Source organism: Sciurus carolinensis, chromosome 16 (assembly GCF_902686445.1).
Source record: "Sciurus carolinensis chromosome 16, mSciCar1.2, whole genome shotgun sequence".
Lineage (NCBI taxonomy): Eukaryota > Metazoa > Chordata > Mammalia > Rodentia > Sciuridae > Sciurus > Sciurus carolinensis.
Window position 1 is genome coordinate 44,413,784 of NC_062228.1, and position 24,694 is coordinate 44,438,477.

Genomic DNA, 24,694 nt, shown 5'->3' on the forward strand with positions numbered 1-24,694 from the left:
CAAGCACTCTACCGACTGAGCTCTCTCCCCAGCCCAAAAACTTTACATTTTTTTGTGTAGTATAAGACAATTTATATGTTTTTAAAATTACCTGAATTCACCCATACAATCAGTTGGTTTGGTGTTTTTTTAATGGCACCTATGAATTTTTTTAAAGAATTAATTGTAATCATTTCTATTATTTCCTAGACCTAAATTTAAGTTTTGTATTCTTTCCAGTGAATCCTAATTTTCTTTATTTTAGTGTTTATACAAGTCATTCTCTTTAGAAACTTTCTAAAACTGGTTATAATAGTTCTACTACCTGTGTCTATATTGATTATTCACTTGGAGTACAAAGATTCCCTTATGTTCTAAAATTTTTATGTTTTTCCAACTTTGATCTGATGTTTCCCAGGGATACTGTCTACCTTGTCCACTAATGAATATTGTTTTCAGTGTGGGATTGAATGAGTTAACATGAGTTATGTATAACAGTGCCTAATGCATAATAGGCACCCAATACATATTAGGTTATCTGCTATAGTTGACATACTATGTGAAGTACTTTACATGCAAATTCCTCATTTAATAAGCATCAATTTACAACAGACAGAATTTCATTTAATGCTCACATTTCTACAATATAGTATCTTTTATCATCCCTATTTAAAGAATGAAAGAAAAAATCCTGAGGTTTAGATAAGTCAAACGAGTTGTTCAAAGTCACACAATGCCATTAGTAGTGATTTTCCAAAATCTAAGTTCTCAGTCCTCGGAAGTACCTAGTGCCTAGAAGAGACTGGACTAAAATAAGGCTGTGTGGTATGTAAGAACCAGATAATGGAGAGTCTCACTGACAATTACAAGGCTGTGGATATTAGTTTAAGAACAATTGCTAGCAAAAAAAACGTTTTAACTAGAAATATGTTAATTCTTAAACTTTAAAACATCAATTTGGGTGCATTATGGAAAATGGATTTAAGGGTAGCAAAAATGAATACTGGAAGACCCATTAGAAAGCTGTAACACTGATCTATGTGAGATGAACCCTAGACTTAAGGTAACAACATTGAAGATAAAATGTTCCAGAAATATTTAGGAGATTAGATTTATAAGACTTGGTGATTGGTTGGATTGGGTGGTGAGAGGGATTCCCCAATGTGAATTCTCTGATGATGAGCAAGGTGTGCATGCTGCCTGAAGGTTTTCTTGCATTCTTTACATTCATAGGGTCTCTCTCCAGTATGAATTCTTTGATGCTGGGCAAGGGATCCACAGTAACTAAAAGCCTTTCCGCAAACATTACATTCATAAGGTTTTTCTCCAGTATGAACTCTCTGATGTTGAGTAAGGGATGAGTCATTGCTAAAAGCCTTCCCACATTTAATACATTCATAGGGTTTCTCTCCAGTATGAACTCTTTGATGTTGAGCAAGGTAGGCAATCTGGCTGAATGCTTTCCTACATTCCTGGCATTTATAAGGTTTTTCTCCTGTATGAATTCTCTGATGTTGAGCAAGGTGTGAATTCTGACTGAAGGCTTTCCCACATTCCTTACATTCATAAGGTCTCTCTCCAGTATGTATTCTCTGATGTACAGTAAGGTATGCACGAAGGCTAAATGCTTTTCCACAAACATTACATTCATAAGGTTTCTCTCCAGTATGAACTCTCTGGTGTTGAGCAATGGATGACCTATTGCTAAATGCTTTTCCACATTCAATACATTCATAAGGTTTCTCCCCAGTGTGAACTCTCTGATGTTGAGCAAGATAGGCAAACTGGCTGAAGGCTTTCCTACATACCTTACATTCGTAAGGTTTTTCTCCAGTATGAACTCTCAGATGTTGAACTAGATGTGCATTCTGACTGAAAGCTTTTCTACATTCCTTACATTCATAGGGTTTTTCTCCAGTATGAATCCTGTGATGTTGAACAAGGTTTGATCTCTGGCTGAAGGCTTTCCCACATTCCACACATTTATAGGGTTTCTCTCCAGTATGAATTCTTTGATGAAGAGTAAGGGATGAGCTCTGGCTAAAGACTTTTTCACAATCATTACATTTCAAAAGTTTCTTCTCTGCATAGACATTCTTGGGTTTAATACTCACCAAATTGTTTCTTAAGCTTTTCTTGCATGTTTCATGTTTATACACTTTTTCCTCTTTGGGGATTATTTGTTGTGTATGAAGCAGTGTGTCCTGATGGAAACTTCCCCAAGATTTGTTATGTTCTTCTTTTCCCTCATCAACAAGGGCTTCTTCATAAGGGATTGTCTCTTTCTTCAAACATGCCTTCTGATTTTCTGGTTGTCTTTCGAAAGGGCCCTCACATTTCCAATCTTCTCTCAAACTGGAGTACTCAAGGCCAAAGCTTGTAAGTTTTTCTATTATATTCTGGGATGACTGTTTTTCATAAAGTTCCTGCTTTGGCATTAATTCTTCAGTCTCACACATAGATTCCCAGCCTGAAAAAGTTATAATAAGAAAAAGAGTCTCTTCTATTCTGTGTCAGAAAGATCATTTATTAAATTACATTTATAAAGTTACCCATGTAAGCTGGGCATGGTGGCACATGTCTGTAATCCCAGTGACTTGGGAGACTGAGGCAGGAGGATTGTCAGTTCGAAGCCAACCTGAGGAACTTAGTGAGGCCCTAAGCAACTTACTTAGACACTATCGAAAAATAAAAAAATAAAAAAGGGCTGGGGAATTCTTGGTACTAAAATAAAGTTAATCATGTGAATTTCATAGCAAATAAACCCAAAGGAACATTGACTTTCATAGTTTTGAAGTTGGCAAGAACCGAAATTGAAATGGATCATTTAGAAACCTACAGAAGAATGATTAGAATTATAAGAAAATCAGTAAGGTAAATCTCAGGGTGAGAAGGAATTATATGGATATGGTTGGACTCAGATATAATTTTAGGTCTACTTTATTCAATACAGATATTGAAATGGTCTCCATTCTTATAGCTGTTTCATTTAAGAACATTCATTGAACAAATATTTAGGTTGTACCAGATACTGTCCTACATGCTTTTTTAATGCCATAAAAAATAAAGATCCTTACCTTCATGGACTTTATTTTCTTAGAAAAGTCCGAAAATAAATAAGCAAATTTTATTGTGCATTATAAGATATAAAATATTCAGGAAGAGGAAAGCAGGTTAAGTAAGGGAAATCAGGAGTGCTGGTGAAGTCAAAGGTAAGAATCATTAATTAGTTAGCTGGGTGTGGTGGTGCATGCCTGTAATCCCAGCAATTTAAGAGGCTGAGGCAGGAGGATGGCAAGTTCAAGGTCAGACTGGGCAGTTTAGTGAGACCCTGACTTGAAATAAAAAATAAAAAGGGGTAGGGATGTGGCTCCATGGTAAAGCACACCTGTGTTCACTCCATAGTACAAAAAAAAAAAAAAAAAAAAAAGAAAGAAATTCATAAATTAACATTCAAGCAAAGATTTGAAGGAAGTGAAGAAGTTAGTCACCTAACTATAGGTGCAGAAGAGAGCTGGTTTAAAAAGGTTCAAAAGTAGAAGCATGCCTGGAGTATTTAGTGAACAGTGAGAAGGACTATTCCTTTTCACACTAGAAATATGGCTAAAAAGGACTGAGTAGTAGGAGATGAAGTTAGGAGGTAAAAGGTGACCAGGTTATTTAAGTTTTATAGACCTTTTAAGGAATTTGGCTTTTGCTCTGTATAGATGGAGTGCTCTGAGTACAGGTTGCTGTATTATGAAATTACTGTAAGGTAGGAAGCAAGGGGAAAGGTAAGGAGACTTATTACAGTAATCCTGGTGAGAGATGATAGTCACTCAGCCCAGGGAGATATCAGTAGAGGTTTGGAGAGGTGGTAAGATCCTAGGTATATTTTATAGGTAGATCCAAGAGGATACCCTGACAGGATATGGAATGTGATAGAAAGAGATGAATCAAGCATGATTTCAAAGTTTATGGTCTGAGCATTGGAAGCTATCAATAATGATAGAGGAGGAGGATGGGTATTGCAGGTTTGGGCAAAAAGGTATGGAAGATCTGGAGTTCAGTTTTAAACATATTTAAGGTATCCTTTAGAGTGAGCAAGTGGACTCATGATGCTGGAACTTAAGAGGTTATTGTGGACTAGGATTTAAAACTGGAAGTTGTCAGTATATAGAGAGTATTTAAAGATATCATATATCTGAAAAAATAAGTGTAGGTAAAGAGAAGAGAAAAGAGCACTCCCAACATTAAAATATATGGCAAAAGAGAATTAGTCAAAGAGAAGTGGCAAATGTAAATAAAAAGGAGTCAGGACTTCAATAATACCACATGATATTAAAGGTTATAATATAAACCAACTTGTTTCATGATTACTCTGAATAACAATCAAATATACTATTACATAAAAAATAAGGTATTAAGATATATTAGGCAAGGAATGTCCAAAAATTATTAATAGTAATAAAAATAAAGTAGCTATTAAAAAGAATTTTGATTATGTGGTGGTTTGAAAAAAATCCACAAGTGATTTTTAAAAAGAGGGCACATAATAGAACATAGGAGCTATGGGAGAGGTTATTGTTTATGCATCTACATTTTTATTAAATAAAAATATAAAAAATGTATTTTGGGGCTGGGATATAGCTCAGTGGCAAACTGGGTTTGACCCCAAGTTCCAAAAAAAGATTTAAAAGAAGAACCCAACCAAAAAAAAAAAAAAAAAAAGGATTAAAAATTGTATTTTTCAGTGGTAGAGCACTTGCCTTGCATAAATGAGGCACTGGGTTCGATTCTTAGCACCACATAAAAATGAGTAAATAAAGTATTGTGTCCACCTACTACTAAAAATATTAAAAGAAAAGAAAAGAAAGATACCTTTAACATTGACAACCACCATCACCAAATGGGGAAAATACCCTAGAAATAAACTACATGAAATGAGCAAAATCAAGTCAGACGTGAGTGGTGCATGCCTGTAATCCCAGCAACTCAGGAGGCTGAGGTGGAAGGAACAAGACCCTGTCTCAAAATAACAAAAAGTAAAAAGGGCTGGGGAATGTGGCTCAGTGGTAAAGCACATCTTAGTTAAATCCCCTGTACCAAAAGAAAAAAATACTTGAAAAAATAAAAGGCCTGGTGGGGTGCAGGCCAGTGGTAGAGTGCTTGCCTCACATGCACGAGGCCCTTGGGTTCAATAACCAGGTCTGGGCGGGGGCAGAGGGGAAAGAAAGAGAAAAAACAAAAACAATGAAACCAAGAATTCATGCTTTAAAAAGATCAGCAAAACTGATAAGCCTTTAGCTAAACTGACTATGGAAAAAAAAAAAAAAGAAAGAGAGAAGACCTAATTAAAATCAGGAATAGTGACATTACTGTCACTTTTACAGACGGAATTACAAGAGGGCACAATGAATGGCTGTACACCAACGAACTGGGTAACTTGAATGAAGTGGACAAATACTTGGAAGCACACAACCCAAAATCATAACAACAGGAAATCTGAAGAACACTACAATAAATAAGGAGACTGAGTCAATAATTTAAAACTTCCCAACAAAGAAAAGGCCAGGATCAGATGGCTTACCTGATGACTTCTATCAATATTCGAAGAAGAAATAACATCAATACTCTTCAAACAGAAAACTGAAGAGCAAACATATCCAAACTCATTTATGAGGCCAGCATTATCTTGATACCAAGGCCAAACATATTATTAAGAAAACCATAAATCGATATCTCATAAGAATACTGACTCAAAATACCTCAACAAAATGCTGCCAAACAGACTTCAACTGCATACTGAAAGAATTACACAACATGACAAAGTTTGAGTCATTCCTGAAACATAAGGAAGATTCAACATATGAAGACTGATCAATACAAAACATCACAATAACAGAATGAAAGAAATCACATGCTCATCTCAATTAATGCAGAAAAACAGCTGACAAAAGTCAACAACGTTTTGTATCCTTTCAACTTTTCATGGTAAAAATTCTCAACAAACTAAAACTACAGGAAAACTTCTGAAACATAATAAAAGTTGTACAGGTATAAAAACCCCACAGCAAAGATCACATTCAATGAAGAAAGACTACAAGTTGTTTTAAAAATATTTGTTAGACGTCAACAGACCTTTATTTTATTCATTTACTTATATGTGGTGCTGAGAATCCAACCCAGTGCTTCACATACTAGGCAAGCACTCTACCACTGAGCCACAACCCCAGCCCAAGACTGAAAGTTTCCTTCCAAGATCAGAAACAAGGCAAGGATGCCTCCTATGCCCCTTCTACTAAATCACAGTATTTGAAGTCCTAGCTGAAGCAATGAGGAAAGATAAAGAAATTAAAAGCACCCAAATTGGTAAAGAAGTAAAATTATCCTCACAGATGTCATGATCTTATATGTAGATACCCTAAAAATTCTACGAAAAAACTAGAGCCAATAAAAGAATTCAGCAGGGCTTGAGGTATAGCTCGATGTCAGGATACAAAACAAACAACACAAAAATCAGGTGCATTTCATACATTAATAATGAATAGTCTGAAAAGAAAATTAGGAAATAAGGAATAAATTTAACTAAAGTGGTGAAATACTTATACACTGAAAATTATATAACACTGCTGTAAGAAATTAAAGATACCAATATATGGAAAGATATCCTCTGTTCATTCATTGTAAGATTTAATATTAAGATGTCAAAACTTCCCAAAGTGATTATATGTTCAATGCAATTCATATTAAAATCCCAATAATCTTTTTCCAGAAATAGAAAATCTGATCTTGAAATTTATATGGCACCTCAAAGGATTATGAATAGCCACAACAATTTTGAAAAAGAAAAATGTTGGGAGTTCTTACACTTCCTGACTTCAAAATTTACTACAAAAGTACAGTAACTAAAACAGTATACTTCCGGCATAAAGACAGACACACAAACCAATGAAATAGAACAGGAAACACACAAGTAAACCCTCATATATGTGGTTGAATTATTTTCCACAAGAGTGCCAAGATCATTCAATGAAAAAGGACACTTTTCAATAAATGGTTCTGGGAAAATTGGGTATCTACATGAAAAATAATGAAGATGGGCTCTTATCTTACATAGTATACAAAATTGAACTCAAAATGAAAAAAGAAGACCTAAATTACAAAACTTGCAGAAAGAGGTAAAAAGATTCATAACATCAGATTTGGCAATAATTTCTTAGTTATAACACTAAAAGCAAGACAACAAAAGAATACCTAAACAAACTGGACTTCAAATTTAAAACTTTTGAGAGTGAAAAAGCAAGTAACAGAATCGAAGAAAATATTTGCAAATCATTTATCAGATAAGATATTAATATTCAGAATATACAAAGAACTCCTACAACTCAACAACGAAAACCCAATCCAAAAACAGGCAAAGGACATAGCCATTTCTCCAAAGATATACAAATGGCCAACAAACAAGCACATGAAAATATGTTCAACATCACTAATCACTAGGTAAATGCAAATGAAAACTGTAATATGCTACCTCACATTCATTAGGATGGCTACTATTAAAACAAAATGAAACAAAACCAGAAAGTTGGTAAGGATGTGGAGAAAAGTGGAACACCTGTGCATTGTTGGTAAGAATGCACAATGGTGTAGCCACTATGGAAAACACTATGAAAGTATGACAATTTCTTAAAAAATTAAAAGTAGAATACCATATGATCTAACAGTTCTACTTCTGGGTATGTGCCCTAAAGAATCTAAAACAGAGAACTGAAGAGATATTTGTACACTCATTCATAACTGCATTATTCACAATAGCTAAAAGGTGGAAGCAACCAAAGTATCCAACAATGGGTCAATAGAAAAACAATGTGGTATACACATAAAATGGAATTTAATTCAGACTTAAAAGGGGAAAAATGGGCTGGGGATATAGCTCAGTTGGTCTCGCATGCACAAGGCCCTGGGTTCAATCTCCAGCACCGCAAAAAAAAAAATAAATAAAAAATAAATAAATAAATAAATAAATAAATAAAATAAAAGGGGAAAAATTCTGACATATGCTACTACATGAATGAATCTTTAAAACATTATGTTAAATAAGACAGTCACAACAAGATAAATATTATATGATTCCACTTATATGAGGTACTTTGAGAAGTTCAGCAAAAAAGCAGTTTAGTTACAATGACAAGACTGCCTAGTTCATAAAAGGCTTACAATGCTGCACAAATTACAGAAAATATAGTTTTAGATGACTTTCAAGCTGGCAAGATGCAGGTCAAAAAGACTCCACGAGGTACTTTCAAGTAAGGAAGAATTGAAGCTAGGAGCATCAATTTACCTTGAGTTGGAAGGTCTTAAGCATATCTAACTGGAGTTTTTGTTGTTGTTTTGTGGTACTGGGTGTGGAACCTAAGGCCTTGCACATGCTAGGCAAGAGCTCTACACCCTCAGCTCTTTTTGATACAGGGTCTTGCTAAGTTGCCCCAACTGTCCTTGAACTTGCAATCCTCCTGCCTTAGCCTTGTGAGTAGCTGTGATTATTGTGAGAAATGCAGTAATGGCTTAAATGGAAATTTAGGAAAAGAAGAATGGCACTATGTAAAGAGATAACAACCAATGATTACCCAGAGTTCATAAAAAAATGAGAAAGGTCGGACACAAAAATCATACTAAATCTCAAATTCAGCAGTTAAAATGAAATTTATATCAAGAGGACCACGTGCATTAGCATGTGTGAGGCCCTGGGTTTTATCCACAGCATCGATAAAACAACAAATTTATATCTAGATACAACACTGAAAATACAATAACAAGGGAAAAAAGAAAGTTCTCAAAAATAGTAAGGAAGAATACATTAAGAGAGCTGACTTCTTAATATCAACAACAAAAAGTCAGAAATGTATGGAAAGATATTTTTAAAGAGATGACATAAATACCTGTCAATTTGTTCTTGTATGCAAGACAGAAAAATCAACATACAAAACAAATGAATGTGGGCTGGGATTGTGGCTTCGTGGTAGAGTGCTTGCCTAGTATGCATGAGGCACTGGGTTCGAATCCCAGCACCACATATCAATCAATCAATCAATAAAATAAAGGTCCATCAACAACTAAAAAAATATAAAAACAAAAACAAAAAAACCCCACAAATGAACAAAGCAATAACAATAGCAAGAGAATTAATATGAATAGTATACCTCTAAAATATTTATAAAGAATTTGCCTTGGCAAAAATTTCTGGCGTAGAATGATTGAAAAAAATGACAAACGTAAATCTAAACAACACAACAAAATATAACTTCATAGAACAAAATCAATTGTAAGATTAAAAGAAAGCCGGGTATGGTGGTGCATGCCTGAAATCTGATCGGCTTAGGACTCTGCAGCAAGAGAACTGCAAGTTCAAAGCCAGCCTCAGCAACTTAGCAAGACCCTAAGCAACTGAGCAAGACCCTGTCTCAAAATAAAATATGAAAAGGGCTGGTGACGTGGCTCAGTGGTTAAGAGCCTCTGGGTTTAAGCCTAGATACTCCCCGCTCCAAAAAAAAGATTAAAAGAAAATAAGGAAGAACTGAAATGAGGATAATGAAGTTAATAAAATGTAAGGCTCTTGCATTTTTAAGGAAAGAAAATAGAAGGCTTAATTTCAGATTTTGTTAGAGTGATTATAAATGTTAAATTTTCTAAGGAAATCAGTACTAAATAGAAATATCATTTTCAAATTAGCAGATGGAGAAAAGTGAAGAAACAAGAAAAAACTGAAAAAGCACCAATTGATAAAAGCAAAAATAAGATGGTGAAAATAAAAACTCCGTTAGTAATACTAAAAAATTTGACTGACTGATCATTTACTTCGAAGACAAAGATTATCAGATTGGACTAAAAAAACATTGATCTATATACTGTTTACAAGATAAACAAGTAAAAAATAAGAGCAAAGAAGTAAAAAAAAACTATATCAAGTAAATATTAACAAAAGAAGACTAATACTGCTCTAATAACATCAAACAAAATTTTTTTTGCTTAATTAGACCATCACTAGATTTAAGGATCATCACTAAATTTAACAATAAATAAAAATTCACCAGAAAGATGAAACGATTCCAAAAATACATGAAAAAATTAAATACCTTCAAAATATAAAGAACCAGTTGTCAGAATTACATATTTACTATATAATTAGCACCAAAGTAGAAACTTTTTTCAATAATTACCACCAAAGTAGAAATTTTTAATATATCTCTTTCAGAAACATTGCTTAAGCAGATTAAAAAAAAATCATTAAGGACACAGATTTGACCAGAACAGCTAATGAGATTAATCAAATGAACATATATCAAAAACTATGTTCAGCTGTGGTGGTGTATGCCTGTAATCCCAGTGACTTGGGAGGTTGAGACAGAAGGATCACAAGTTCAAGGCCAGCTCTCAGCAATTTAGTGAGGCCATAAGCAACTTAGTAAGACTCTGTTTCAAAATAAAAGAATAAAAAGGACTGGGGATATGATTCAGTGGTAAAGTGTCCCTGGGTTCAATCCCCAGTACCAAAACAAACAAAAAAATGTTAGGGTTAACGAACAGAAATATACATTATTTAGAATATTTACCTAAATTAGCCCCTAAGACATAAAGTAAGTCTCAAAAATTTCGAAGAGCACATATTGAACAGACCACATTCTCTAACCACAATGCAATTAAGTCAATACCAAATAACTTAAAACTCCAAATAACTTATGGATCAAGAAGAAATCAATGAGAATTAGAAGATGCTTAGCTAAACATAATGACAAAAATATTACATTATCAAAACACATGCACTATGTTGCTCATATAGCCTTAAATACTAGTTATAGAAATGAAAAGCCTCAAAAACCATGAATCATCTACTTTAAAAGTTAAAAATAAAAGGGCTTGTGGTAGAGTGCTTGTATAGCATGTGCTAGGCCCTTGGTTTGAACCCTACCCAACTGGGCAGGGGGAAGACGTTAGGATAAATAAATAGAAGGGAAATTCAATAAAGCAGAGAAACACTTTATTAAAAAGATAAATTATATAGAATTAGGGAAGAAAAATATGTCTGAAAACACAAGCAAAAAGATAAACCCCTGTGAGCCTTCTTCCACCTATTTGGAAGGAGAAAGGGGTCAAAATGACATATCCTGTCAACTTTAGATAAGAGAAAATGATGAACAATTTTATTCAATAAGTTTTGTGACTCAGTGATGGAGTGCTTGCCTAGAATGTGTGAGGCACTGAGTTGGATTCTCAGCACCACAATATAAATAAATAAAAATAAATAAATAAAGGTCCATCAACAACTAAAAAAATGCTTAAAAATAAATAAATAAATTTGAAAACTGTAAATTCTTAGAAAAAAATCATAATTTACTGTAGGAGAAATAGAAAACCTAAAATATAACAAGTTGAATTATTAGTTTAAATTATTTTCACAGAGATTAACCAAATTCTACCAAACAATCAAAAGACAATTTTGAGGGGTTGGGGGTGTAGCTCAGTGGCAGAGCGCTTGCCTAGCACATGTGAGGCACTGGGTTTGATTCTTAGCAGCACATAAAATAAATAAAATATAGGTATTCTGCCCATCTACAACTACAAAAAAATTCAAAAAATTTTTTTGATTTTGGTACAAATTCTTCTAAAAAAGAATTCATGAAAGTAGTACAACCTTGATTCCAAAATCTAACAAGAAGAATATATGAGGGGAAAAATAAAGGACTAATTATAAAAACAGCCATGAAACACCTAAACAAAACTCTGGCAAAAAACAACTATCAATAAATTAAAAAGATATTAAGATGAGTTTATCTCATTGGTTCAGTGTCAAAAATATAATATGTAATCCATTAAATTAACAATCAAAAATTAAAACCACTTAATCACATACAGATAAAGAAAAACATTTAGTAAAACTTAAAAGTTTGCCATGATCAAAACTCTAGCTAATAGGAAAGAAAGGTATCTACGAAAACTTTTAAACATCAGAATTTTTTTAAAGTTTCTTTTAGTTGTCAATGGATCTTTATTTTATTTATTTATATATGGTGCTGAGAATCAAACCCAGTGCTTCATGCATGCTAGGCAAGCGCTCTACCACTGAGCTACAACCCCAGCCCCTACATCAGAATTATTGATAATAAAATATTACAGTACTCTCACTTGAAATTGTGTACCAGAAGTACACAAGAATACCTACTATTTCCACTTGAATTCATACTGTGCTAGAGATACAAGGCAGAGCAATGGAAAAAGGAAATTAAAGGTATAAAAATTTAAAATGAAGAAACTGCTGTTGTTCACTAGATATGTCTGCCCACATAGAAAATTCAAAGAAATTTAAAAATTATTAGCATTAACAGGAGAGACTGGCAAGGTTGCTGAATATAAAAGGTCAATGAATAAATTTAATTTCATTTCTATAAATGAACAACAGAAAACAGACAACATTTAACACAGCAACAAAACTAAGATGCCTTGGAGTTAATTTAACAGAAAATGTACACACTGTTAGGGATTAAATTATAAAACACTGGAAAAAATGAAAAAAAAAAACTAAATAATTTACAAGCTACATGTTTATGAATAGCAAAATTTCCAAAATTGATTATGAATAAAATTTGAATCACAGTCAATAGCTTTTTGTTGTTTTCTGGGAGAAACTGACAGGTTAATTCTAAACTTTATTTAGATGGGCAAAGAGCAAAATAAAAATGCTGAAGAATGTAAACAAGGTGTAGTGATTTTTTTTTGTAAACAAGATGTTGGGGAAACAGTCTTATAGTAAAGTATTTTTAAGATAGTACAGTACTCATCATGGAATAGAATGAACCTCAAAATCAGACACATAAATATAGTAAAATTTGATATATTACAAGGTAACATTCAGAACAACAGAAAAAGGGATCATTTATTCAATAAGCATCTGGGACACTTGGTACTTCAAATAATCCTCAAAAATCAATTCCTACTGGATCATGGGCCTAAATATACAAGGAAAATCTTTAGATGACAAATTTGGAATATCCATATGATCTCACAACATTTCTGAGAAAAATTTCTTAAAACTATTATCAAAAATATGAACTATAAATATGTATGTGAAAGATATATATATATATATTGTCATATATATTGGCAAATAACAACTAGCAATAAATGAAAAAGATATTATGATGAGTTTATCTCATTGGTTCAATGTTTTATATGTATATGTATATAGTACATGGTGATCTCCTTAAAATGAGCAAATGACTTGAGCAGACACTTCGCAAAAGAAGAAATCCCAATGGCTATTATAAATGGGAAAGATGGTCAATTTCTTTAGTAATCAAGGATGCTCACATTGTAAATATAAGGATATCATCTACCTGACAGGTTGTCAAAAAATTTTGAACTTACAAATTATGAGTGTTGAGCAACAGGTACTCTCACACACCACTTTTTGAAATGTAAATTAATACAAGCATTGTCTGATAAATTCATGCCTATATTATCCACATGAATTCCAGCATGTGTGTACCAGCAGTCATGTATAATGTGCATAGCAGTAGCATTTATAATAGCATAAATGTAACAACTGAAGTGACCATCAATGGATAAAATCCACAATGGAGGGTATGTAAAATTTTTTTTAATCAATCAATGGTTCACAGCTACAAAAGTCAACATGGATTAAATCTCAGGAAAATAATTTCAAGTATGAAAGAAAAAAGGTCACTGAATCACATGCATAGTATGTTTTTATCCAAAAAAAGAATGAAAATATATATTCATACATATATGTGTGTGTATATATATATATACACACACACACAGAAAACATAAATATAAATAAATACATAAAGTTGACTATATTGTATATACTCAACTTTTAATGAATGAATATACACTATGCATAAAAAGTGAGTATATATATTCTCAACTTTATATTTATATATTTCTCTCTATATATACATACATGTGTGTGTACATATTTTCACTTTTTTTTTTTTTTTTGGTATTGGGGATTGAACCCAGGGGTATTTAACCACTGAGACACATCTCCAACCCTTTTTATTTTTTAAGACAGGGCCTCACTAAGTTGTAGAAGTTGGCCTTAAACTTGTCATCCTTCTGCCTCAGTCTCCTGAGTTGCTGTGTGCCACCATGCTGTTATGTTCTCAACTTTTTTTCCCTGACTCATTATGGAGATTTTTACTTATTTTTTTAGATATATATGACACTGGGGTGTACTTTGATATATTACACATACATGGAATATAACTTAGTCTAATTAGGCACCCATTCTTGCAGTTGTACATGCTGTGGAGTTTCACTGGTATATTCTCGACTTTTTATGGATGAAAACACACTGTGTTTAAATACACACACACATGTACATTTTGTTTTGGCATCTCATAACAATAAAGAAAAGCCAGGACATAATAAGCAAAATCATAAGATAACAGACACCTCAGAGAGGGGTAGGGATGGGACATGGGTAAAGGAGTCATGTATCATCATAAAGAGGCCCTCAAGGACTTGAAATGGCATTGACAATTTTTTCTTTCTTAAGCTAAGAAGCAGTTATGTGGAGCCAAGCATAGTGGTACACACCTATCATCCCAGCTACTCAGAAGGCTGAGGCAGGAGGATTGCAAATCTGAGGTAAACCTAGGCAACTTATCAAGACCCTGTCTCAAAATAAAAGTATAAAAAGGGGTGCATTGTAGCTCAGTGGTAGAGTGCTTGCATAGAATGTGCAAGGCCCTGAATTCAATTCCCTGTACCACAAAAGAAAAAAAAAAAGTAATACATAGGTTTTTGTTCTATTATTTAAACCACATACATGTGCTAATGTATTTTTGAGTGATGTACTTAATATTAATGAAATTTAATCATAAATTCTTTGATACTATAATTGCACATCAAAGATTTTTTCTTAGAAAATTGATCAAGGACATAAAGGATTGGGTAGAGGCAACTGGGGAGTGACCTGGGGAGGGGGTTGACAGAACGTTTACAAAGAATAAACATTTATCTTTCATTTTACCTGTTTCCTATGTCTATCTGAAAATCCTTCCCATGTTGCAATCCTAAACTTTTAGTCTCTTCTTCCTTAAATGTTTTCCAGCTGCTGATCTCTGTTTTCATTAAAGACCAACATCTTCAGTTACCCACACTCCTCTGCCTCTCAACTTTTCTCTGAGTTTCTTTTATGTCAGCTTTCTCTTCCTATGTGTTGTTCTATAGCTATATTATATCCCTGCGACTAGCCTATCAATTGTTTGATTATTTGTACACATATATAACACCCTAGCATCTTGGGGAGTGAGTTGGGGAATGGAATTCAAAATACTCTGTTTAAATTGAAAATTCAAAAATGTTGATTAAAGGTAAATGAAGTAATCATTCAGAGAAAAATGAGTTTGGAAACATACTACTATTATTATTAATAGCAGCTAATAGGTATTGAGTTCATACTATAAGATGGAAGTGTTTAAAGTACTTTAAAAGTATTATCCCATTGTGGAGATGACAAAACAAAAAGCACAGGTGAAGGGGCTGGGGTTGTAGCTCAGTGGTAGAACACCTGGGCTTTGGGTTCGATCCTCAGCACCAAATAAAAATAAATAAATGTGTGCCAGGTGCCACGGCGCATGCTTAATCCCAGTGACTCAGGAGTCTGAGATAGGTTGATCACGAATTCAAAGCCAGTCTCAGCAAAAGCAAGGCAATAAGCAACTCAGTGAGACCCTGCCTCTAAATAAAATACAAAATAGGGCTGGGGATGTGGCTCAGTGTTCGAGTGCCCCTAAGTTCAATCCCCGGCACCCCCCTGACAAAAAAATTAATTAATTAATTAATTAATTAAAGGTATTGTGTCCATTCACAACTAAACACACACACACACACACACACACACACACAGGTTAAGCAACATTCCTAAAATTTCACTGGCATGTAAATGTTAGGCAGGATTTGAATCTGGTACTTCATTTATGGTTATCTGTATGGTTTAAGCTTATCAAATTGGGAAAAGTTGTTCTGTTTTGTTTTGTTTTGTTTTGTACTAATGATTGAACCTAAGGGCAGTCTACCACCACTTTTACTTGTTTTTTACTTTGAGACAGGGTCATATTAAGTTGCTCAGGCTAGCCTTGAACTGGTGGTCCTCCTGCCTCAGCTTCCTGAGTCACTGGAATTACAGGCATGTGTCCCTGTACCTGGGCTGAGAAAAGATTTTTTTTTAAACATTGGAAGAGGAGGGCTGGGGATATAACTTTAGTAGTAGAACGCTTGCCTAGCTAGCATGTGTGAAGCCCTGGATACAATCCCTAGTGCCAAAAGAAAAAAGAAAAAAAATACTAGGATAGGATTATGAAACAGAAAAGGAACAGGACTCAGAGAATAGTAAATAAGTTACAAGAAAGGAGAGGATGAAGTGTGAAAAGGAGAGTTAACAATAACAAATGTGGGAGAACATCCTAGAAGGCCCTAAGTTTCTGTTAAGTCCTAGAACATGTGAGAATATGCCTACAAAGAGTGAAGAGGTGATTTCTTTGAATCAAACTGAGCTGTAACTTACAAAGGTTTTGTTTGTTTGTTTTTCAGTGCTAGGGATGGAACCCAGGGTCTTGCATGTGTTAGACAAATGCTCTGCCAATGAACCACATCCCCATCCTATCTGCAAAGGGTTTTGCCTGCCTATTTCCTCTTCACTCACCTGAGCACAAGCCACTTGTGAACTCTCTCTTCACCATCCACGGTTCTTTTCCTTGTTCCAACAATAATATCACACTTGGCTTAGAAAAGCAAAGACCTGCACATATGTAAAGAAACAGTACTTGGTCATCTGTGGATAGCCCAAAATTCAGATTCGATTCTTGGCCAGTCAGGGAAGATGGAGCTTACAGGAAGTCAAAGAAAAATGTGTAAAGGACACGTATCAGAAGGACAAGGAAGATAAAGTTTCAGATGTAGATTTATTGTCTTGTCCACTGCCAACACCACAAACATTAAAGCATTTGTTTGGCACAGGCAGCAGACACTTTTGGATAGCAGCTACCTAGAAGTTCATAGAGGTGGTAGCAAACAGCCCTTTATGAATAGAAGTACAATTCTGCAAGGGGGAGATATCCTTACCCAGTGACACCAAGATCCTATAGTTTTCCAACATCACATTACTGTATAAATGCCTCTGAGAGGAATTCAGACAGTTCCACTCCTCTTGGGAGAAGTCCACAGCCACATCTCTGAATGTCACCAACTCCTGAAAGGAAATAAATCAATTAACTTCCTCTCTGACCATACTCACCTCATTTACTCTGACCCAGGCATACAGGATTCTCCCTTATACTACAACCTTAAATATGTCAACCATGTTCCCCCTGAGGGCTGATGTACTTCTCAGACTACTCTGAATGAAAGAGCAATGCTGGTCAGGCATGAGGGTGCACACCTGTAATCCCAGCTACTAATGAGGCTAAGGGAGGAGGATCGCAAGTTTGAGGCCAACCTCAGCAACTTAGCAAGATCCTGTCTCAAAATAAAAAATAAGAACCAGGGATGTAATTCAGTGGTGAGCACCCCTGTGCCTCTGTGTTCAATCCCCTAAATCTCTCTTTCTCTCTTCTCTTCTTTTCTTCCTCTCTCTCTCTCTCTCTCTCTGATAACAGACACACACACACACACACACACACACACACACACACACAGAGCAATGCTCCTAACCCAATTCCCTGCCTGTTCTCATAATCCTGCTTTATTTTTCTCCACAGTACTTATTTTTTTATTTATTGTCTATCCTCTCCCCCACCACTGCTATATCCTCAAAGGATGGCATCTGATCCACATGAGGCATCCAGCTACTTACTGAATGAATTGAATTAATGAATGAATTGTTTGAAAATTTCAAGAAGCTATACAGGGATACAAAGTGACATAAGGTGGGCTGGAGTTGTGACTCAGTGGTAGAGCACTTGCCTGGCATGTATGCGGCCCTGGGTTCAATACTCAGCACCACATATAAATAAATAAAATAAAAGATCTATTGACAACTAAAAATATATATTTTTTAAAAAGTGACATAAGGAAAAAAAGTGACATAAGGAAGTACTTCATATATTTCTGAAAACTATGCTACACTAAGCACAGCAAATCATCAATTCCATTAAAATTCAAATACTTTAACCCAGATTTTTGAATTTTTGTGTAAAGAAATGTATGTTTCTTTAATGTGACCACTTGTTGATGAAACTAACATACGTTATGTGTATTTTTAATTAAATTTTTTTACAAAAATAAAAAGTGTGAACATGTCAAGGCAATAAAAAGACATGACTTCTTTTCACATTTGATAGTTTTGTCTCCATTAAAGAAACTGTCCTAGCCGGGTGCAGTGGTGCATGCCTGTGATCCCAGTGGCTCAGGAGGCTAAGACAGGAGAATCACAAATTCAAAGCCATCCTCAGCAAAAGTGAGGCACTAAGCAACTCAGGGAGACCCTGTCTCTAAATAAAATACAAAATAAGGCTTAAGGTGAGGTTCAGTAGCCGAGTGCCCCTGAGTTCAATTCCTGGTTATCCCCACTCCCCCCCAAAAAAGAAACTGTCCCTAAAGAAACAAAGGTCTCCAAGAATTTTTCAACTCAGTAACATTTTTTTCTTACTTAATTACATGACAGATAATATGAATAGTTCCCTCTCTGCAACTGCTAACAGTTTGGCTGGTATGGTATAAATGCTTACCAAAATGTTTTCCTCAGCTTATATAAATATATGTAGTATGTATATGTATATGTAATGTATGTATATGTACATATTTATATATGACATTTTTCACTAATTCTTTAGGTTAATCTATAGAGTCAACAAAAATAAAAACCAAGTCAATATAAGGAGTTTAAATTCTAAACTTAAAACACTTTATTCCCTAACAAATTATGATAACAGTTATCCCTCCACATTTGTGGGTTCCACATCTGCAAATTCAACTGAGATAAAAATATTTTGGGGGAAAATTGTGTTGAATAGGTATAGACAATTTTTTCTTATCATTATTCCCTAAACAATGCAGTATAACATACATAGCATTTAGCATGTATTAAGTATTATAAGTAAATCTAGTGATGATTTAAAGTATATGGGAGGATTTGCATAGGTTATATAGAAATACTACACTAATTTATGACAGAGACTTGAGCATCCTTAGGTTTTCATATTGGCAGGGGTTCTAGAACCAATACCCCAGGGATTCTGAAGGACAACTATACTTCAAAATTCATTCATAATTATCAGTCAAATCAGTCTGAAGCAAAAAATAGTTCCCTTCACCTTTTTGCCCTTAGAAAAACAATGCTTTCGGCTGAGTGGACTACTCCCCTGATGCCCTGTCATCTGGTGACTCTTATTTTCCACATTCCTTGTGCCATGGTATTTGGAGGTGATGCAGGTGACCTCTTTGCTCTTCACATTGTTTCCAGACCATTTTTCCCTTCCTTCTTTCTAAAAGACAGTTTTAAATATCATGAAATTAGACCATGTCACTCACTATCCCTCCTTATTTTAGTTGTCTTAACAATTCTGGTAGGTATCAATTCTCTCTCATTCCTGGAACACTTCACCAACTGGCTCATTGTCCTCTCAAATGCTATTCCTAGCATAATATTTGGCTATTTCAATAGCCATATAAGTAACTCCCAACAACTTGGTCTGTTAGTCCTCCTGTTACAATTACCTTGTCCTCCATACTTCCACAGTCATTCACGTCCATGATCATGACCAGATCTTATCATTGTCAGTAAGTACCAATGCCTCCAAAATTTCAACTGCCCTACTCTGATTTATACCTCCTATATTTCAACTATTACCCTCTAATACCCAATCAGGATAACTCTTTGACTCCACTAGAACCTATAAGTCATTGATCTAACCACATTTTCACTGTTCCTCATCCCCACACAACCTCACTTTGTACCACAACAATTTGTTATGTACACCCCTTGCATATACCCTCAACTTCCCTGCCCTTCCCTTGACTGTATTCATTTGGTTAAACCACAGCCATCTGTCCACTTACTCTGTACCTATAACCAGCAGAGGTGAACTTCACTGGAGAAAAATCACACCAACTATGCTAACTAGTCTCACTTTAAATTCATGATCACTAATCTCAAGTGAGTCAAAATCTGTCTTCCATGATACATTTCCCTAGGACATTTGTTTCCCCACTGCTTTAAGTGACCACTTGATACTTTCCCTTTTCCCTCAAATCTTTAATACATCCTCTTCCTCCATCCTCACTCTCATGTGATGATCTGGTGTTCTGTTACACTGAAAAAACAAGTCCTTTGATGAGAATTTCCACAAACTCCCATAACACCTATACATTGACTACACCTATATACTCTAACTTGCCCTTATTACTATAAACGAAAGCTCACTTTCCTAGCAAAGGTCAACCTCTCAGCTCCTCTCACCTACTCAAGCACATTTTTTCCAGCAATTCCCTCCTCTCCCTTTGTCTTCAAAATGTCCCTTCCTACTGAAATGTTAACATCAGGCTACCCACTGTGTGAGTCATTTTTCTGCCACTGAAACAAAATACCGGAGATAATCAGCTCATAAGGAAGAAAAGTTTTTATTTCAGTTCCTGGTTTCAGAGGTTTCAGTTCATGGTTGGCCCTACTGTGCTGAAAACTGTGATTGTGCAGTATGTTATAGTATACTCATTTGGTGTGTGGCAGAGGAGCTGCTTACCTGATGGCAGTGAGAGAGAGAGAGAGAGAGAGAGATAGATAGATAGATAGATATGGGGGGGTGCCAAAAGAAAGAGAGAGTGGGGGTGACAGGAAGGGGCCAAGTTCTCAGTATCCCCTTCCAGGGCATACCAACAATGACCTAAGATCTTCTACTACCTCCCACTAGTCCACAGGCTAGGGACCAAGATCTCAACACATGGGCCTTTGGGGGACATTCAAGATCCAAATTTTAGCACCCACCATTCTGAAACTTAGTCAACTACACATTTTCCTTAAGTTATCATTCATTTTTTCCTACTCTTACAATAATTTGACTATGCTCTTTATTATTTCCATTCACTCCCCACGGCTGTGAAGAATATCAAATGTGTTAACAGGATCACTATGACTGCTCTGATGAGAACAGATTAAAAGAGGACAAGAATGGAAGGTGAAAAAAAAAAAAAAGAATGGAAGGTGAAATTCAAGTTAGGAAACTAGCATTAATCCAAATGAGAGATGATTCAGAATAGAATGGAAATGGTGGTAGTAAAAAGTAGTCTGGGGCTGGGGAGATAGCTCAGCTGGTAGAGTGCTTGCCTCGCAAGCACAAGGCCCTGAGTTCGATCCCCAGTACCAAAAAAAAAAAAAAAAGTAGTCTGATTCTGGATATATTTTGAAGGTAGAAAAAGCAGAACTCTGTAATGGAAGATTTTTACTTGTTATAGGAGTGTAATATAAGAGTTTCTTAGTTGATTTCCCTGTCTCTAATCTTGTCCCATTCAGTTTATTTTCAACAGCAACCACAGTGAGCTTACTAAAATGAGAATCAGATCATGTCACTCATGCTCCTAAACTTCCACTGGCTCGTTTCACTCAATTTGATAGATGTTTGCATTTGAGATATTATGAAACCAAATGAAGATATTGAGTAGGCAATCAGATACAAAAGTCAAGTTCAGGAGAGAGGTCTAAACTATATACAGTTTGGTGGTTGTTGGCATAATAGATAGTATGTCAAGCTATGAGACAGGATGATATCATCTAAGAGTGAGTTTAGATAGAGGATGGAAGAGGACCAGGACTAAGCCCTGTGGTATCCAAAATTAAAAAGTGCTTAACAAAAATTCATTGAATGCTTGCATGATTTTGGGCAGGGACCAGAATGAAGAAGTTGACTTGTATCTGTTATCTGAGGGAACAGCATGCCAAGAAGTGGCTCAGAGGTAGAGTGCCTGCCTGGCATGTGTGAGGCACTGGGTTTGTGACTAGAGTGAGACCCCCGGTTGTGATACCCTAACTGGGGCACATAAATAAATGAATAAATAAATGAATAAAATAAAGGTCCATCAACAACTAATATATATATATATATATATAATACTTTTTTAAAAAGAATGTATTTAACTCATTACAAGGAAGCTAGTAAGAACTGACTGAATGGGTGAAATCAGATAAGGTGAAGAGGGATAGTCAATAGGGTCCTGCAGGCCATTCATTTATCCTGAAAGAGATGGGAATACCATTGGAGGGTTTTCAGAAGTGACATGATTGGTTACTCAGAAAAGTTTCAGCAGAAGGAAAGTTAATGTTCGCTTGTTTTCAAAAGCAAGAAGGTACTTCAGGAAAGAGAAAAATCCTAACTCACCTGGTACATGGCATTGAGAAGTCCAAAAGCCATTCCTTCTTCCTCCTGGTTCTTCCCTTGAGAAATGGCAGTGACCTCAGTTGACTGACATGGGAAAGGGAACATGAGAAACTTCCCTTGCAGCATCCAGAATTACCAGTCTAGACTTTTAGGCTTCTCTTCCCTCTGGTTGCAATCTTCCCTCAAATACAGAAAGCATAATGGAGACCTAGGAATTTGTTTGCATACAATTTAACTCATTTCTAAATCACTTCCCAATTTATCATTTTAACAGATGACTTTCAGATTTAACAAAGACTCCGTGGATGCAATCATTTACATAAAGACATAACAAATAAGAGTTAGCAAGGTTTGATTGACTCCACAGTCCTTCTTCCCAACAGATCAGTGATTCTGAAACTTGGTGGCACATTGTCATCACTTGGCTAAAAGACACTGGGTGGGACACAATCTCACTCACTTCCTTCACATACCCCAAATCTTAAAAACTACTACAGTGTCAAACGACATACACCAGTTAAAGGCTAGGGGCATACAAGGTCTCTCACACCTCAAGCCTCAGTTAGGGTATCACAACCGGGGGTCTCACTCTAGTCACAAAGAGGCCGCGGGTACTGGTACCACAGGGGGGTGGAGACCACTCACCCACTCCTCCCTTTCTCACTCACCCTCTAGGGTACCAACCATCGACTCACTCCCATCCACAGTCACACAGACACGACTTGGTCACGCACATCGGGTGGCGGTCTCACAGGTTCGGTACGGACCACTGTCTCACACTCAGCGTCACCCAGGGCACCCGGGTAGGGGCGTCGGGCAGACCCACAGGCCACTCCTCAGCCCACACCCTCACCTGCAGAACTGAACTGAGGGAAGATCCCGTTCGCGCCCCAAGGCTCAGGGAATCTCCTCCACTCGGGCCTCGCCCGCCACCCTCAGTTGGACGGAACCCAGCCTCAGCGGGCCAGGAAAGAAGCACCTCAGCTCCCTCAGCTCCCGGAGGACACAAAGGGGCCGCCGGCCCAGCTCCCGCGGGGGCCGCTGGGAAACGTAGTCCGAGGCGAAAAAGGCCGCAGCGTTGCGGAGTCGGGCTCCGCGGGCGCCGCTCTGCGCCGGGTCCTCCCGCTCCGCCTCTCTCTGGCTTTCCAGAGCGTAGTCCGAAAGTCTTGATTTCTCTGGACTCTGACTGGGCCGGGCACCGGGACTGGCCGGAATGTCACATTGGATGGTCTGGGTTTGAAGTGCGCAGACCCAAGCGGGCGGCCCACCTCCCTTGGTCACCTAGGCGGGGAACTTAGAGTGCGCGCTCGCCGCGGGGGAAGAGGTTTGCGCCTGGACCGCAGAGGGTGAGTGCGGAGTGCACAGCTGTGCGGGAACACTCGTAGGAATGCGGGGCGGGGTGCAGGGAGGTGAAGGGCGCAGGCGTATGGTGCTTCCGCCCGGTCCTGCTTCCTCGCCCAGGGCCTCTGTCGCGGGATCGTTACCTTGAAGACTGAGAGCGGCGGGGATAGGACAGAGAGTGTCACCCGTGGCATGTGGTTCCTTTATTTGTGATTTGGTGACGGTGGGTGTGAATAGCTCCCCTTCCTAAAATGGCTCTTCTACCAGGTTTCTTTGAAGTTTCCCTTTAAAGTGCATACATACAGATACAAATGTCACATCTCCAAAGAGGCTGTTCCTAATGGCACCTCTTCCCCTCACACTCCACAGATCCTTAATCTGACTATATACTGTTAGAACACTTAATGTTTATATGTAAAGTTCTTATTTATTGTCTCCCCTCAAACCATTTGATTGTGCTCTTGCGTGTGAATACAGGACCATTTGAGTCATTGTATGTGGTTCTGAGTGTAATTGTGTGAAACTTCGTGTTGGGGTGGACAAACTGCATTTCTGTGATTATGTGTATGATTGTTACTTTTTCGTATGTGACATTTTTAATGTTAACTGTGGAACTGTGCTGTGATAGGGACTGATTTGTGGAAGTGGAGTAGGAATGTATATAACATACCATGCAATTGTGCCCTGTGGTATAAAATTAGAAACCACCTACTGTGTGCCATATGCCATTTGAGGTGCTGGGATAGATACAGAGAAACTTTAAAAAATAGTGATGAAGGATAACTTCAAGAGACCTAATAGATGTATAATTGGGTAGTACATGGAAATATGGATGTACACAAATAAAAAGTACCAGAAGGGCTGGGGCTATGGCTTAGTGGTGGAGCGCTTGCCCCTCAACTGTGAGGCACTGAGTTGGATCCTCAGCACCACATAAAAATAAATAAAATAAATAAAATAAAGGTATTGTGTCCATCTACAACTAAATGAACTACATGGTAAAA

The 24,694-nt window shown here is 36.5% G+C and overlaps 2 protein-coding genes across 9 annotated transcripts in view; one reads left to right on the top strand and one right to left on the bottom strand.

Annotated features, from left to right (window-relative positions):
- Positions 1-23,549, bottom strand: Znf570 (zinc finger protein 570). Of its 6 annotated transcripts, none has more exons than XM_047527492.1 (6): positions 23,203-23,549; positions 22,350-22,433; positions 19,296-19,466; positions 17,107-17,233; positions 16,688-16,783; positions 1-2,449 (listed from the first exon to the last, which is right to left on the bottom strand). In XM_047527492.1, the coding sequence occupies exons 2-6, from the start codon at positions 22,380-22,382 to the stop codon at positions 1,092-1,094; spliced, it is 1,785 nt and encodes a 594-aa protein (XP_047383448.1). In that variant the 5' UTR covers positions 22,383-22,433; positions 23,203-23,549; the 3' UTR covers positions 1-1,091. The 6 variants fall into 6 exon arrangements, with proteins under 6 accessions (XP_047383448.1, XP_047383443.1, XP_047383442.1 ...); XM_047527487.1 differs by having other exon boundaries at positions 22,350-22,525; positions 23,203-23,340; XM_047527486.1 differs by having other exon boundaries at positions 22,350-22,557; positions 23,203-23,338.
- Positions 23,393-24,694, top strand: part of LOC124966346 (zinc finger protein 569) — a 63,946-nt gene continuing 62,644 nt past the window's right edge. For all 3 annotated transcript variants that reach the window (XM_047527462.1, XM_047527465.1, XM_047527464.1), the window contains exon 1: positions 23,393-23,695. The gene's annotated coding sequence lies outside the window, so the exon portion shown is untranslated. The remainder of the gene's footprint in view (positions 23,696-24,694) is intronic.

Excerpts from the sequence above, each read along its gene's own strand:
- Znf570 (XM_047527487.1), bottom strand. The coding sequence starts at position 22,475 with ATGCTGCAAGGGAAGTTTCTCATGTTCCCTTTCCCATGTCAGTCAACT. Across the intron at positions 19,467-22,349 it reads TTCTCAATGCCATGTACCAG|AAAGAAGGAAGGGAAAAATG; the intron begins GTGAGTTAGGAT and ends ACTGTCTTTTAG. Across the intron at positions 17,234-19,295 it reads GTTTTTCTAAGGGCAAAAAG|GAGTTGGTGACATTCAGAGA; the intron begins GTGAAGGGAACT and ends ATTTCCTTTCAG.